This window comes from Vigna unguiculata, chromosome 5, assembly GCF_004118075.2.
Source record: "Vigna unguiculata cultivar IT97K-499-35 chromosome 5, ASM411807v1, whole genome shotgun sequence".
In the NCBI taxonomy this organism is placed as follows: domain Eukaryota; kingdom Viridiplantae; phylum Streptophyta; class Magnoliopsida; order Fabales; family Fabaceae; genus Vigna; species Vigna unguiculata.
The window spans coordinates 36,795,371-36,810,897 of record NC_040283.1 but is presented as its reverse complement, the minus strand read 5'-3'; the positions used below and the strand labels follow the sequence as shown (position 1 = coordinate 36,810,897).

The 15,527-nt window shown below is 33.5% G+C and overlaps 3 protein-coding genes across 3 annotated transcripts; 2 read left to right on the top strand and 1 right to left on the bottom strand.

Moving 5' to 3' along the window:
- Positions 1-343: 343 nt before the first annotated feature.
- Positions 344-3,080, top strand: LOC114183607 (PRA1 family protein H). Its single transcript, XM_028070688.1, has 4 exons — positions 344-799; positions 1,608-1,744; positions 2,600-2,671; positions 2,761-3,080. The coding sequence occupies exons 1-4, from the start codon at positions 414-416 to the stop codon at positions 2,829-2,831; spliced, it is 666 nt and encodes a 221-aa protein (XP_027926489.1). The 5' UTR covers positions 344-413; the 3' UTR covers positions 2,832-3,080.
- Positions 3,081-6,762: 3,682 nt separating this feature from the next.
- Positions 6,763-9,530, top strand: LOC114183320 (putative pentatricopeptide repeat-containing protein At3g15200). Its single transcript, XM_028070293.1, has 2 exons — positions 6,763-7,540; positions 7,793-9,530. The coding sequence occupies exons 1-2, from the start codon at positions 6,939-6,941 to the stop codon at positions 8,625-8,627; spliced, it is 1,437 nt and encodes a 478-aa protein (XP_027926094.1). The 5' UTR covers positions 6,763-6,938; the 3' UTR covers positions 8,628-9,530.
- A 4,549-nt stretch (positions 9,531-14,079) lies between these two features.
- Positions 14,080-14,892, bottom strand: LOC114184671. The gene has a single exon (XM_028071986.1). The coding sequence runs from the start codon at positions 14,890-14,892 to the stop codon at positions 14,080-14,082; it is 813 nt and encodes a 270-aa protein (XP_027927787.1).
- Between the last annotated feature and the right edge of the window lie 635 nt (positions 14,893-15,527).

Below are 15,527 nucleotides of genomic sequence, written 5' to 3'. Positions count from 1 at the left end.
TTTGATGTGTCCTTTGAATGGTTCTACATAAAAAGGTTCTTATAAAGAGAAAGAACGTTGTTTTTCTATTTTAATCGGGTCATGTATTGGAAAATAAAAGTTCAAAATCATGTATTGAAATTGAAAGTATTCATTTAAATTGAATTGAAACTTAAAAAATAAGAACAAAAATAATTTTTGAAAAATAAAAAAAAATACTTAAAAAACATGAAAATGTAATTTAGAATAAAATAAGAGACATTCATAAAATAAAAAGTTAAATGTATGCTTTTTAATAAATTGTAATGAAGAATGCATTAGAAAGAGAGTGAAAAAAGTGTTATTAGCATTTATTAACCAAACAAACACGGTGTTGTAAAGTTAGTTAGTTAGCGTTGTGTGTGTATGGTCTTAGAGAATAGTGAAGCGAAGCGATGGTGTTTTCTTCCAACCCTTTAGCTCTCAGCGTTCCGGAACCGGCCTTCGAGTCGTGGCTCCGCGACACCGGCTACCTCGAAATCCTCGACCACCGCACCTCTTCCGCCGCCGCGGCCTCTCCCGCCCCCTCCTCTGCCGCCGGCAGCTTCTTCTCCCGTCTTGTCACCTTCTTCTCTCTCTTCACTCTCAACCCCTTCGCCAAGCTCACCGCCGATGACTTCGCCGCCGATACTCCCTCCTGGTCTCGCTCCTTCTTCGCTTTCTTCGACTCCTACTCCTTCCCTTCCTCCCCCTCCCAGGCGCGCCTCAGGGTTCAGGAAAACATCAAACGCTACGCCCGCAACTACGCCTATCTCTTCATCCTTTTCTTCGCCTGCACATTGTACGCTCTCGCTCACGCTATCTACTCTTTGTTAATTTCAAGGTTTTTGGTTTAATTGGAGAACCCGTGGTCTGTTTAGTGAAATTAGGTTCTTGAAATTGTGAATTTGAAGCGGAGATTCTATGTTTTGTTTGGTGAAACTAGGCTCTTCAATTTTTGGATGCTCTTGATTAGACAAGCTTCTCTGTGGGGAAAAACATAAAGGAAATTAAAGTTAACTTATAGGCCACATGCACATGGAAGAAAAAAACTGGGAATACAAGCTAATTTTTTTTTCAAGAATTTTCTGTATTAATTTTTCCAAGAAGTTGATTTTCACTTACAGGTTAATGGCTATATATTGTCACTATGAACACAGTCAACCAATTAGAAATGACCTTCGGTATGATTTTTAGTTTGCTATAATAAAAATCGATAAACTTACTGTATGAGGTGGTTTGTAGTTAAATTAGATGACCGTATAAAATTGCCTTACACTGTCAATGCATAATCTGTTTTTTTTTTCTCTTTAATTTATGTATAAACAGCTTTTAGTTTACTCTAACCGGTCTTGATTTTATAAAAAATATATCATCTGACTTTAACAAAAGCTGAGGTGTATAGGTTGATTTTTTTATTTTCATTTGCTAGAGAAGCTGAATCATTTTGCCTCCTTATTTCTTTCTTCTATAAAGACTTCTGAAGAGGTTTATCTAAACAGAACTTTGGTGTTATTCTTGCTTAGTGAATTGGAGATTTTAATGTACCTATTTTCATACCTTGCTATTTAGTCCAATGGAACTCTGTGTTTTGGTTGTTATTGCTGCAGGTATAAGATGCCAGTTGCTCTTGTTGGGTTGATATTGTGTTTGGCCTTGTGGGATTTCTTCAAGTTTTGTAGCCACAGATGGGGATTGGAGCAGTATCCCTTAACTCGCCAGTGTTTGATTCGTGCTGCCCAATGTGGTGAGCAATCATTTCCTACAGGAGAGATTTTGTTTTTTTCTTGTGGTTTAGTACCTGGAGTATCTGCTGGTTTTTGATTAGGACAATGCTTAGATGCAGTTTCTGAAATGTTTCCAGTCTTGTTCTTCAATTTTATTTGAAGTCTTTAAATATTTCTAGAGTTGTTTCTCTATCATATTTGATGTTTTATCTATATATCGAGATAATGAAGTTTTTTCTCTGGGGACAAAACTTATATGTAATTTCATGAGGGAGGAGTGAATCAAACAGGCCCTTTTGTCTTCTTTGTTTTCATCACTTGGAGTATCAACTGATTTTTTATCAGAACAAATGCAATTCTTGATTTTTTGGGTGTTATTTTTTTATTTGAATTACTGCATAATGGAGGTTTACATTAAAGAGGAATATAGGTTATTGAGGTGAAACTCGAGTTTCACTGAAAAACTTCATCAGAAACACCTAAAAACTTATCGTAGTTTTATCTTTTTTTTTATTGAATTTACTTAAAAAAATTGTTGTTTTTTCCTATGATTTTGTAATGACCTTTTGGGTATCGACAATATTCAATTGGCATGTGCTGTCTAGACTTAGCTTAAGCTGTTGTTTAACCCAATGCATACTCCATCATCCCCACCAATAAAAATGAAGAAATTCACTCACCTTCCCATGCATGAATAGAAAATTTTGATTATGTCATGTATTTGGCTGCGCAGTAGAAATGTCTTCTACGAAGCTCATGTGGCCGGAATATCTTGTTCTTTACAGCAAATATCTTTTGATGCTGGAAATATATCTCTCAATTTGATGTGCACAAGGTTAATTGGAACTCTTGTTTCTCAATCTCAATTTTTGCAGCAACCGCAGTTATTCTGATCTTTTCTAATGTTCAAATGGCTCTCTTTTGTGCCATATGCGTCAGCTATGCAGGTTAGTGTTTCTACTTATGTACTCTTATTCCTAACTTCTTCCTTTCCAGTTACACAACGGATTATTCAGTTAAAAAAAAATCTATGTAGGCGTGATACTTCATGCTGCATTTCGCAAGTTGACCCCTGTAAAGCAACCTTCAGTGGGAAGAAGTAGATAGTTGGCTAATCAAACAAACTATGATGCACTTACCTTTATCTAGCACGTATTACTTCAGTGATTCAAGAGCCTTTGGTATAGAAGATTTTGGGGTTACACTGTAGATTTTAAGGGTCAGGACTGGTACAGAAGATGAGGCACTGTAAAGAGATTGGATTATTCTTTGTTTTGGATTAGCATTAATCGATGTTTGGAATAAATGTTGAGCTATTAGATATATCAATTATCGAGATTATTAATTTATCTTTAACACTTGAGTTGATACAACTGGAATTGAGCTTTTGGATGATTCGTAATGGGTTAAGCACACTCATCTAATATGAAAATATGAAAATTAGTAATATTTTTATGTTGAAAATGATTAATACATTTAATTTTAATTTAGATTTATATAATAGTAATTATATTTATATATTTATCATATTTTAATAATTTTTGTACATTTTTTAATATGTATATATAACTAATGTGTCTTATTATTTTTAAATCTATCGATCTTAAGCATATATCGTATTTGTACATGAATACTCATGTAGTAAGCGTGTATATCGTATTTGTACATCATGAATATTCGTGTAGTGTTCATTGCTAGGTTTGTCTATCGTTTTCCATTGTCATCAACGAGAAGGTTGCCATTTCACATTTCTAAGTTTTTCTTATTTCCTAACGACAATTGAACAAGGCCATTTCTAAATATTGTAAATGGGTTTTAAATTAATATATGTTTGGATATATTACTATTATTATTATTATTATTATTATTATTATTATTATTATTATTATAGAAATGGGTGTTTTTAATAGGAGTCTAACTTGCTGTGTGATTGAGAAAGGAAATTATGTTGGCTTTCTGTTTTACTTTCTAAAAGTTAAATAGTTTTTATAACGTAAAAGGAATATAAATATATAAGAAAAATATTTTGCCCACTTACTCATCAAGTAAATGATGAATTTTCTTGCACTTTTTTTATACATTTAAACAATGTACTTAAGTTTATTTTATTCCCTTTTATTTCTATTTTCATTTTTCTTCCTTACTATTTTATTTAAAAAACAAATTTATCATAATTGATAAATACAAAGGGCAAATTGAGAAATTTCTAGCGTCAATAAATAACTTGAAGTTCATTTTGTGCACATTTAGGTTTATATTGGAATAACTCTTTCCTCCACCAATGTCAACGTTACAATGCATCATTATCTTTAGGTTAAAATAGTGTCCACGTTTACCAAAATCTCAAATTGATGCACAAAATTTTTTTGTTTTAATTAAGTTTATATTTTTGAAAATGCGTAATAATTAGGTTCATTTGGTTAGTATGGTATTAACAGCATTAGAAGTGTGTCATGTGTCAGCTCTTCATTTTTTGAATTTTTTTATTTTATTTTTAAAATTTTTAATTTTTTTTTAATCTCTTTAAAATATTTTTAAATTTTTTTAAAATATTTTATTTTATTTTTTAAATTATTTATGTCACATGTTACGTCAGTATTATGCCACGTGTCAAGTCAGTATGGTGACACGTATCAAGTCATTGTCTAAATCTCAATTTGCTCGATATATTTATTATTTTGATTCCATTTCAATCCTTTTTTTTTTATTTTCAATTTTATCCCTTTAAATTGATACAAAATTTAACTTTTATATAAATATAATAATATTTTTGCTATAAGTAATATTTTTATTACATATTTTTAACAATATTAATTTTATTTAAATTTAAATTTTATATTAAACTCTATTTATTTATTTAAAATTTTGAATATATTTATTTTAAATTGTTACAAAATTATTTTAAAATTTTATATTTAAATTTATGAAATTGTTATTTTTAAATTAATTCTAAGTATATAAATTATTTAAAATAATTTTGTAACAAGTTAAAATAAATATATTTAAATTTTTAAAACAAAATATAAGTATAACTTAATGTAAAATATAAATTTAAATAAAATTAATATTGTTAAAATAATTAATAAAAATATAAATTTTAATTAAAATATTATTATAACATTTATATAAAAGTTAAATTTGGTCGAGGGAATGAAATTGGAAAATTTTTAAAAAATTATGGATTGAAATTAAATTAAAATAACAAATATGTGGATCAAATTGAGATTTAGATAATGACTTGACACGTGTCATCATATTGAATTGACATGTGACAATGTATTGATGTTGACATTAATGATTTTAAAAAATTTAAAAAATTAAAAGAAAGTTAAAAAATTTAAAAAAAAAGAAGGTAACACGTGACACATCTTTAAATGTTAACATTATACTAATGGAAAACCTAATTGTTACGCATTATGAAAAATATGAACCTAATTTAAACTAAAAAAAATCTATAAATCTATTTGAGATTTTGATAAAAAATATGAAAATAATATGAAAATGAAACCTCATGTTTAATATCGCACATAAATCGAAAACGTGTATTCTATTCTATGAACCCTAATCATATTGTGTGAATGAGTTATTCTATTAACTCATCTTTGAATTAAAAGCAATCAAACGTACTCTATAGTGGATAGATGAAAGATTCGGGATGGGCGAAGAAGGCCTCTACATTCATTTCTTTGTTTGCTGAGGTGATTGACAACACACATAAAAAAGGACGGGTTTTACACATATTCCTTTCCAAATTTTAATAGGGAAAATAATTAATTACTTTGTGAACGATAAAAATATTGTTAATTATTTTTAATTTGAATAGAGAATTGATTCTTGTTCATAAATCAATATTTTTTAGTTATTAAATTTTAATATAAAATTAAAATTTTTTTGTTTAATGTATTTTAATTTCCAAATTTAAAAACATTGATATAATTTTTTTAATTATGTTAAATTTTGTTACGTAATATTTACATTATTTAATACATATATTTTTCATTTTTCATATTTCCTCTGGGTGAAACAAAATATTCTTTTTTTTATTTTCTCCGCAATATTTTTTTCATTTTTTAAAATAAAAATTGTCTATACTGCCCTAGAGCTTCAGCAATGTTACCTGCACATTTGAAAATTAAATATGTAATTTTAGTTAGGGATGACAATTAGGGCCTGGCCTGCGGGCCCGCAGGCCTGTAGAAAAAATGCAGAGCAGGCCAGGATAGTGAGCCCGCAGGCCCGTGCGGGCTCGGTCCGAATAGGTCTGTGGCCCACACGGGCTAGCCCGCGGCCCGCGCGGGCCGGCCCGCAAGCCCACATAAAAAAAAAACTTGTACTTGTGTATATTAATTACTTCTTTTATGGACTCTTCCATTAACATTTCAAATTCTTGTATAACTGTAAAAGACAAGTATTATGTAATTTTTAATGTGCTAAAATTTAAAGAATACATTGTGTATGTCATTGTATGAATATGATGAAAATGTTGAATTATCAATTTATCATCTAATTCCCCAAAGTCTTTACTTAATTTTGTGAACTTCTTAAAGTTTCCCAATTTTTAAACATTGAAAGTTTTATCATAAAAAAATAAATAAATAAAAAAATAAAATAAAAAAAAAGCGGGCCGGCCCGCGGACCCGCGGACCAACATATATGCGGGGCAGGTCAGAGTATGCGGCCCACATAAAAAGTGCAGGGCGGGACGGACCGACCCGCGGTGTGCGAGCCTTATGCGGGGCGGGCTGGCCCGCATTGCCACCCCTAATTTTAGTGTGACTGAGTTCTAGTCCACCAGGAAAAGTTTAAAATATGTTTCAACGTAATCATAATTTTAATAAAATAATGATATTTTATCCACTTTTAACTCGTTATTTCAATCACCTCAATTAATCTTAAATTATTATATTTTTAAAATAATTAAAATAGTAAATAAAAAAATAAATAATAAAAAATGGATAAAAATATCAAAAGCTACTATCACTATAAATCCTATGAATACTGCATCTTTCATTTTTTTACCCAACTGAGTGTCAGACAATGGTGGATTCTCATTCTCTGCTACCTTTATTCTCACTATATATAAAATAATATTGTGAAATTCTTGTAACACTTTATTTGGATTATTGTTCAAAATAGTTTTTCCCATCTTCTCCTGAATGAGCATTTGCAAATTGCGACAAATCAAATAAATAAATTCATTGTTGTTATTGAGGCATGGCTTGCAACCGTAGAAGCAGTAGCAGGGTTTACAAAGGATTCTTCCAAACACTGTTCAACGTTGGAAATTCAAGCACACGATTCGTGCATTCGTGTCCAGCCTCGTTGATCCAGAACATTCTCAAGTTCCGAAGAGACAAGCCCACGGACCAATTGCATCGAGCCCTTGACCACTGCGGCGTCGACCTCAACCACCACCTCGTTCTCGACGTTCTGCGACGCCACCGCTCCGATTGGCGACCCGCCCACGTCTTCTTCAACTGGTCAAAAACCGCCGGCTATGAACCCAGTTCCGATGTCTGCAACGAGATGCTCGACATTCTCGGCAAAATGCAACGCTTTCAGGAGTTGCACCAGGTGCTCGATGAAATGTCAAACAGAGAGGGGCTTGTCGATGAAAAGATGTTTGCCACACTGCTTCGTAGGTTCGTGGGTGCTCATAAAGTGGACGATGCAATTCAGTTATTCCGCCGGAGGAAGGAGTTCGGGTTGGAGTTTGGTTCCGAGGCTTTTCGTACCCTCTTGATGTGGTTGTGCAGGTTCAAGCACGTCGAAGAGGCCGAAACGTTGTTCCATAATGTGATGAAGAAGGGTTTCAGGTATTCTGGAAAAGATTAAGGTATCACTGACCAGAATTAGTGATGAAATTGCTTTCATTCAGGGATTGTTTATTAGAAGAGAAAAATTAATAGAAAAAATGAAATGAATTTTTTCAGTAGTTCAAATTAGTTTATTATAAACTATCTTATGAAGCTTTTTATATAGTTTTTTTAATGTTATACTTATGCATAAACTAAATTTAGGTTATAAAACACATACCTCTTTTTTATACTTTTTAATGTTTCTTGTAGTGCGGATATAAAGACCTGGAACGTGATCCTGAATGGTTGGTGTGTTTTGGGAAACGTTCATGAGGCAAAGAGGGTGTGGAAGGACATAGTGGCTTCTCCTTGTAAGCCTGATGTATTCACTTACGCCACCTTTATCAAGGCGTTGACCAAGAAAGGAAAACTTGGGATGGCACTGAGGTTGTTCCGTGGCATGTTGGACAAGGGTTGTAAGCCAGATGTTGTGATATGCAACTGCATCATTGATGCTCTTTGTTTCAAGAAGAGGATTCCTGAGGCCTTGGAGATTTTTCGTGACATGAGTGAGCGAGGTTGCGAACCTAGTGTTTCTACTTACAATTCTCTTATTAAGTACATGTGCAAGATACGACGAATGGAGAAAGTGTATGAACTGGTGGATGAGATGGAGAGGAGGAACGGGAGTTGCTTGCCTAATGTTGTTACTTATTGTTGCTTGCTCAAGAGCTTGAAGGAGCCGGGGGAAGTTCACGAGGTTTTGGGGAGGATGAAGAGGAAAGGGTGCAGCATGAATGATGATGTTTATAACTTGGTACTGAGATTGTACATGAAATGGGGTGATGAGGATGGAGTTAGAAAAACATGGGAAGAAATGGAGAGGAATGGATGGGGGCCAGATAGGAGATCATATACCATCATGATTCATGAGCACTTTGGAAAAGGGAGGGTGAAGGATGTTGTGCGTTATTTTGAGGAGATGGTAGCAAAAGGAATGGTGCCAGAGCCAAGGACAGAGAAGTTAGTAAGTTCTTTAAACATTCGGATGAAGGGGAGGACTGAAAAACAGGAAGATGTGGAAGAGCAGAGAACTGGGCTTTGAGGTCTTGGAATTTGGTCCTATTGGAATTGGATATTCACTCTACAATCTCTCTCCTGTATTTTTATGAACCTTCATGTGTCTCATCATGTCATGGTTGCGAGTAAAATGGGGGTGGTTTTCATTGCCAATTCCTCAACCCTCGACAACTTAATTTGCCATGTTTGTACATGGAAATTGAAGTGTCTCAACCCAATGGCACCACCGACAAGGTACTGCAACTGCCAGAGATTTTGCAAAATGAACGAGGATTTCCGCCGTTGTTGTCCAAGACTTCTGGCCTTGTGGATGACCCATTTTTGCCTCACTGTCTGTTTGCAGAGGAATTGATCTACACAAGCATTCCCAATGGGATCCAATTCTGGAATGGGAGAAACATGACATTTATTCAGAGACAGTCTGAGGCTACATGTTTGTTTGCATCTTCCTCTTTATGTACCTTTGCTGATATATGTTTGCAATGATATGGAGTTCTTGCTGTTATTCTCCTAATCACTATTCCTATAATCTCCAAATTGTAAGTGTTCTTTATTCCATAACTTGCAACTGAAAGTTTCATAATATTGGATAGCAGGGCAATTTCTTCTAAGTTGTGTTAGAGTTTGCAGCTGAGAACAAGGGGAAACATGCTTTTTTAAGCATTGTGTTAATTACTTATTACTCTTGATTGTGTCGCATCTCACTTGAAGGTGCTTAAAAACACTCAAGAAGATTGTCAATGGCAGTTAGTAGTTAAGGGATTAGTGAAACTCAAACATAGTTGGTAGTAACATTACTGGTACGTATATGTATTTATAGTCCAAGTAATTTTTAATTTTCAATTCAGTTGTAATTGTTTTATTGCCTATCTGTCACATGTGAATCCTTAGAAGGACTATGTGAACAAGCTCTTTATCATAAATAAAAATATTTTTTATTTGTGCAATAATGGAAACATGTTAAGGGAAGACATATAATGTGACAAAGAACACTTTCGCATCTAAGATTTCATTTCCAGCACAAGTTAGCAACCAATTCCACCTATTCAGTTGCATGATAAGATGTTTATGCACTGTAATATACTGTTAAAAGTTGATTATAGGTTAGAAAGTCAATGCAGCTGTATAGACACCAGTGGTGGATAACTATAGCAGTTAAAAAAATTGCAAATTGTCTGCAGTACTCAATAATAATTATTAATTAGAAAGTCAATGATTGGGATTTTAAATAATTTTAAATTTTTATAATGTTAGTGTAAAGTTAATAGTTAATGGTTTACTATGGTCAATGGTCAACCATAGTCAATCATTATTAGTTTTAAATCTCTTGTACCAGTGTACATATTGTATCGTGTAGTATAAATACAAGCTGTACAAAGCATTCAAGTGTGATATTCATTAAATAAAATTTAGTTCAATTCAATATATGTTTCTTTCGTTCTAGTGCTTCAACATGATATTTAGAGCGTCTTTTACATTGATCCATTCTCTTGAACTTTGCTTTCGCTTTACCTAGTTCAAGTTTCAATCGGTGAAATGTGTTTTCTCTTCGTTTTGAGCTCGTGATGTTCGTCAATTGTAGCGATGCTTTGTGAATTAAAGTTTCGTTTGTCCGTTCTCGTTGATTTTTCTTCGGACTTGTTGTTTTGAGGATTTTAATCAGTGCAGTTGTCTCACTTTCTTGTTCGTGATTGATTTCGTGGTTAATTCAAGTTGCGATTGAAATTTTGTTCTGCTTTTGCTCGGGCCTCTCGTTCACTAATTGTGGTTAACTCAAGTTCGCACCTATTCTTTCTCAGTTTTTGGCTCACGCCTTTCTCTCACAATTTCGTCACGAGTCCTTTCCTTTTGTTCAATGGTTCGGTTCAGGGATTGTCTTCTATTTTCTCACTTTGAGATTCTTACGTTTGCATTACGTAATCTCTTCGGTTGGAGTTATGGCTTCTGCTTCAATGAATTTTCCGCTTCAATTGCTGAGAAATTGGATGATACAAATTATCTTCACAAAAGGCAGTATGTTGAACCAGTGATTAAGTCTCACAAATTCCAACGATTTGTTGAAAATCCAATTATTCCTCATTGAACATGATAGAACACTTGATATTGTTAATCATGCATATGAAGCTTGGAAAGTTCGGACCAGACTCTACTTGTTTGGTTCCAATCTACACTTTCAAAGTCTATTCTGTCGTGTAGGCTTGATGCAACTCATTCTTATGAAGTTTGAGACACAATTCATGAATATTTTGGTCTGCAAACTAAATCTCGTATACAACAATTGCGTACTGCAATGTGTATTGTAAAACTAGAGTCTAAATCCATGGAAGATTATCTTCTTAAAATTAAAGGTTATATTGAGAACTTGTTGGTGTAGGTGTGCTTGTAACACATAAGAAACATGTTGATGCACTTCTCGAAGGTCTTCCTTCTAGTTATGCACTTGCTGTGTCAGTAATTGAAAGCAAGAAATGTCCTCCTTCTATCACTAAAATTGAAGCTCTCATTTATAGACATGAAACACATCTCAGTTGTTATCCTCAAGAATCACAGAATTTGGTTTCACCTTCACTCAATTACACTCAAAGCTTCTTTTGGACGTGGTCGTGGTGGTTCCAAATATACAATTGGAACATCTTTTTGTGTAGTGGTTTTGGAAGAGGTCATGGTGGATTTTTAGTGCCAAATTTGTCTTAAATTTGGTCATACTGCTAACGTTTTCCATTTTTTATCTGACATCTCTTATCAACCTCATGAGTCTATATTTTATTGATCCAGCCACACAACAGTCTGTTCCTTATTCAACTAGTTCACAAAGGACTTCCAACATATGGATAAATCCTAATATTAAGTCTGGAAACACCGGAAAGTACTCAACCTACTGCAATGCTCACAAAGTCTACTTCTCAAGAGGACAACAATACAACCTGGATACAAGATTTTGGGCCAAGTTTCATGTTACGAGTGAACCTCAAAATATCAAACAGTTTCAATAATTTGATGGTCCTGATCAAATTTTCATAGGCAATGGTGCAGGTCTGAATATTTGTGGTGTTGGTTTCTCTTCATTTTCCTCCTCTTATGGTCCTAATGTCCTTCTCAAATTAAACAATTTGTGACGTGGTCTTCCCATTACTAAAAACATGTCAAGTGTTAGTCAATTTTCCAAAGATAATTTAGTTTTCTTTGAGTTTCATCCTAACCATTGTTTTGTTAAATCTCAGGGGACAAATAATATTCTCCTTCAAGGTGTTGTTGGTGATGATGAACTTTATACTTCAAATAATGTCTAGTTTCATCTTTTGTGGTTTTCTTTTTCTGTCTCTTCTAGTTGTAATTCCAGTTTGAATAATGTGTATTGTGTAGATAACATTGTTCATGCATGGCATAATAGACTTGGCCAGCATAATAATTGTATTCTACAAATTGTACTAAAACATTGCAAATTCTTGTTGCCAAATAAAGTTGATTCACCTTTAGAATTATTGTTTACTTATCTTTGGGGACCTGCTCATTTTACATCTTTTGCAGGATACAAATATTATAAATATTATGTATCATTTATTGATGCTTATTCTAGATATACTTGGATCTTTCCAATTAAATCTAAAGGTGACACAATGTCAATATTTCAGAATTTTAAGCAATTTGTTAGGTTGCAACTTGGTTTAAAAATAAAAATTTTCAATCTGATTTGGGTGGAGAGTACAAACCATTCACTAAGCTTTTAGTTGCTTACGATATTAATCATAGACTTGTTTGTCCATATACACATAATCTAAACGAAGTTGTTGAATGGAAACCAGTGTTATTGATATCGGATAACGGAAAATATTGGCAACCCTAAAAACCTTTATAAAGTTATAACGGAAATCATAACGGGTTATGGCAGAAGTAATTATAACGGAAACCATAACCTTTATAAACAAAATATAATACCACCACATATAATTTTAATGAAAAAGTAATGATATTATGTATAAAAATTCAAAACACTACAAATTTAAAGTTCAAAACATAAAATAGCAAAAAATCATTAAATGTATGTATTAAGTTTCTTTCTAATCATCATATTCTTCTTCAACTCTAATATAATTGTCTTCAATGTCATCATCCAATGGGGCATATCCCTCCTTCTCTTCCCCTTCTGAGAGACTCTTGTCAAAGTTAAGTAATCTTTCAAACTCGGAATCAGAGCTATCATGCAATTCATTTTGAACTTGAATTTGAGTCCTCTCTTTACCCTTCTTAGATTGTGTTGGAGTTGGAGTTGGAGTTGCACCTGGACCTTTCTTAGAAGCATGGGAAGATCCAATAACAATACCATCACTTGATGGTTGCTTTCTTTTATTAGTTGCTTGTCTCCTTGTATAAACTACTGGTTCTCCAATACCTGAAGCTTCATAAACAATTGCCCAATTAAGAGTGGGATCATCATGAAAAACCAAATCATTACCTCCCTCTTCATTATCGTTATCATCATCAACTTCTCCCACTAACCACTCATTACATTCATTAATGTCATTCAATAAAATAGGGTCTATTTCATCCCTAATATTGTATCTTTGAGCAAGTTGTTGATTATACTTTATGTAAACCAAATCATGCAACCTTTTGTGGTCCAGTCTATTCCTTTTCTTTGAATGAATCTGCAATGTGAATAAGTAATATGTAAATTAATTTCTTTCTACAACTTACAAACTAATATAATAATGAAATGAGTTGTCTTATTACTTGCTCAAAAACACTCCAATTGCGCTCACATCTCGATCAACTACATGTCAACCTTAAAATCTTGATAGCTAGTTTTTGTAAGTTGGGAGCTGCATGCCCATAATTCTTCCACTATTGAGCTACACAAGCAACGAAGGTAGCTTAGAATGTAACCATTATATCTTAGCACAATTTAAAAAGTGTTTAAGTGTCTTACCTGGGGCTGTGATTTTCCTTGATTCTTTAGCAAAATCATCACCAAAGAGTCCATTTGCACTTTTATAAAAAGGCAACTCAGTTAAAATTTTTTGCTGCACATCTTTACTTGGCACCAACCTCCTAATGCAATCATATAATCCATTTATAACTTCCAAATCATATTTCATGTCTGGGTTGGAATAAAAGAACTTTGGGTTCAAAAAGTGACCAGCAGCATGCAAGGGGCGATGAAGTTGACATGTCCATCTATTATCAATAATTGTAAATACATCATTGTATTTACTTTCATCCTTGTTGAATGACTTCACTATTGTTTCCTTGGCTTTCTCCATTGCTTCATATATATAACCCATAGCTGCTTTTCTTTCCCCATCAACTAAACGAAGCACATGAACAAGAGGACCCATGACTTTGAGAGTAAATAATACTTGATTCCAAAATGAAGGCATAAGAACAATTTTTGTAGCCTCCCTCCCCATGGCTTCCTTTGATAGCTTGTTATTGCTCCATTCATCAAAAGTGAACATCTTTCTCAAACTTCCCTTCTCTTAATGCAACCTTTGTAATGATAAATAGGAGGTAGCAAACCTTGTAACTGCATGTCTTACTAATTCCCTCTTATTTGTAAATTGTCTCAACAAACTCAAGGTACTAGAATGGCTATAGATAAAGCCAACAAGAATAATTCCTCTTTGAATTTTCTTCTTTATCAAAGGAAGCTTTCCAATATCCTCAAGCATCAAATCTATACAATGGGCAGCACAAGGAGTCCAATAGAGATGAGGTATTTTCTCTTCTAACAACTTACCAGCCAACACATAATTGCTCCCATTATCTGTTATAACTTGAACAATATTTTCTTCTCCAATTTCCTCCATAAGGGAATCAAGCATCTGAAATAGTTTTTCTCCTGTCTTCACAAAGTTTGAACCATCAATGGACTTGACAAACATTGTCCCTGCAGGGGAGCTCACCAAAAAGTTAATCAAGCATAGTTGCTTTCGATGAGTCCATGCATCTGACATAATAGAGCAACCATGTTTGCTCCACTGCAATTTATGATCTTGCAACAACTTCTCAATGTACTCAACTTCCTTGTTGAGAAGCGGAACTCTGATTTCATGATAACTAGACGTGGGTAAATTGGGTCCATAAGCACCTATGACATCAATCATATCTTGAAAACTTTTCAATTTCACAAGGTTGAATGACAAGCCTGCTTGGTACCAAAATCGAGCAATATATTGATGAACCGAGGCCTTTAAATTTTTGTCACATGCCTCTTTGATGTTAGCTTGCCTTAGTTTTTCCTTTTTTCTCTTCTCTATCGCAGCGACTGGATTTCTGCAGAACATATCCATTGGTCCTTTCCTTCCACCGCTATTTTTCCCTTTATCATTGCTAGCCGTAAAAATTTCAACTTCATCTTCACTCTCATGGTTATCATTGGTTGCATTATATCTAGGATTGATAGAGGAGCTATCTGCTTTTTCTTTATATAATTTTCAAAGTTCTTCTCTCACATTTTTCGGAGTTTTGGTGCAAGCAGCAACATTGCCCTTCTTTGCCATGAGATGTTCTTTTGCTCTAGTAACTCCTCCTTTCATAACTTTCCCACAATAATTGCAAATAGTTGTATTTAAATTTGATTCATCCATCAGATGACAATATTTCCATCCTGGATCACTCCTTTGGGATGTTCTTGAAGGATCATTATCATTGGCCATTATTATTGCTGAAAAATAGGTATATTTTTTACAAAATAATTATAGTAAAATTAGACAAATAGAAAAGATAAATAAAAAAAATTGAAAAAAAAAAACAAACTTGATGGCGGTGGCGGCCGGCGATGGCAGTTGGTGGCAGTGGGTGACAACTGGTTGCAGTGGTGACAACGACAAGTAGGAAAACTTTAAGGACTTTTGCTGCTGAATAGAATAAAATAATGGAGAATGAAGAAAGTTTTACACAAGACTAGGTTAAATATTAGTTTAAT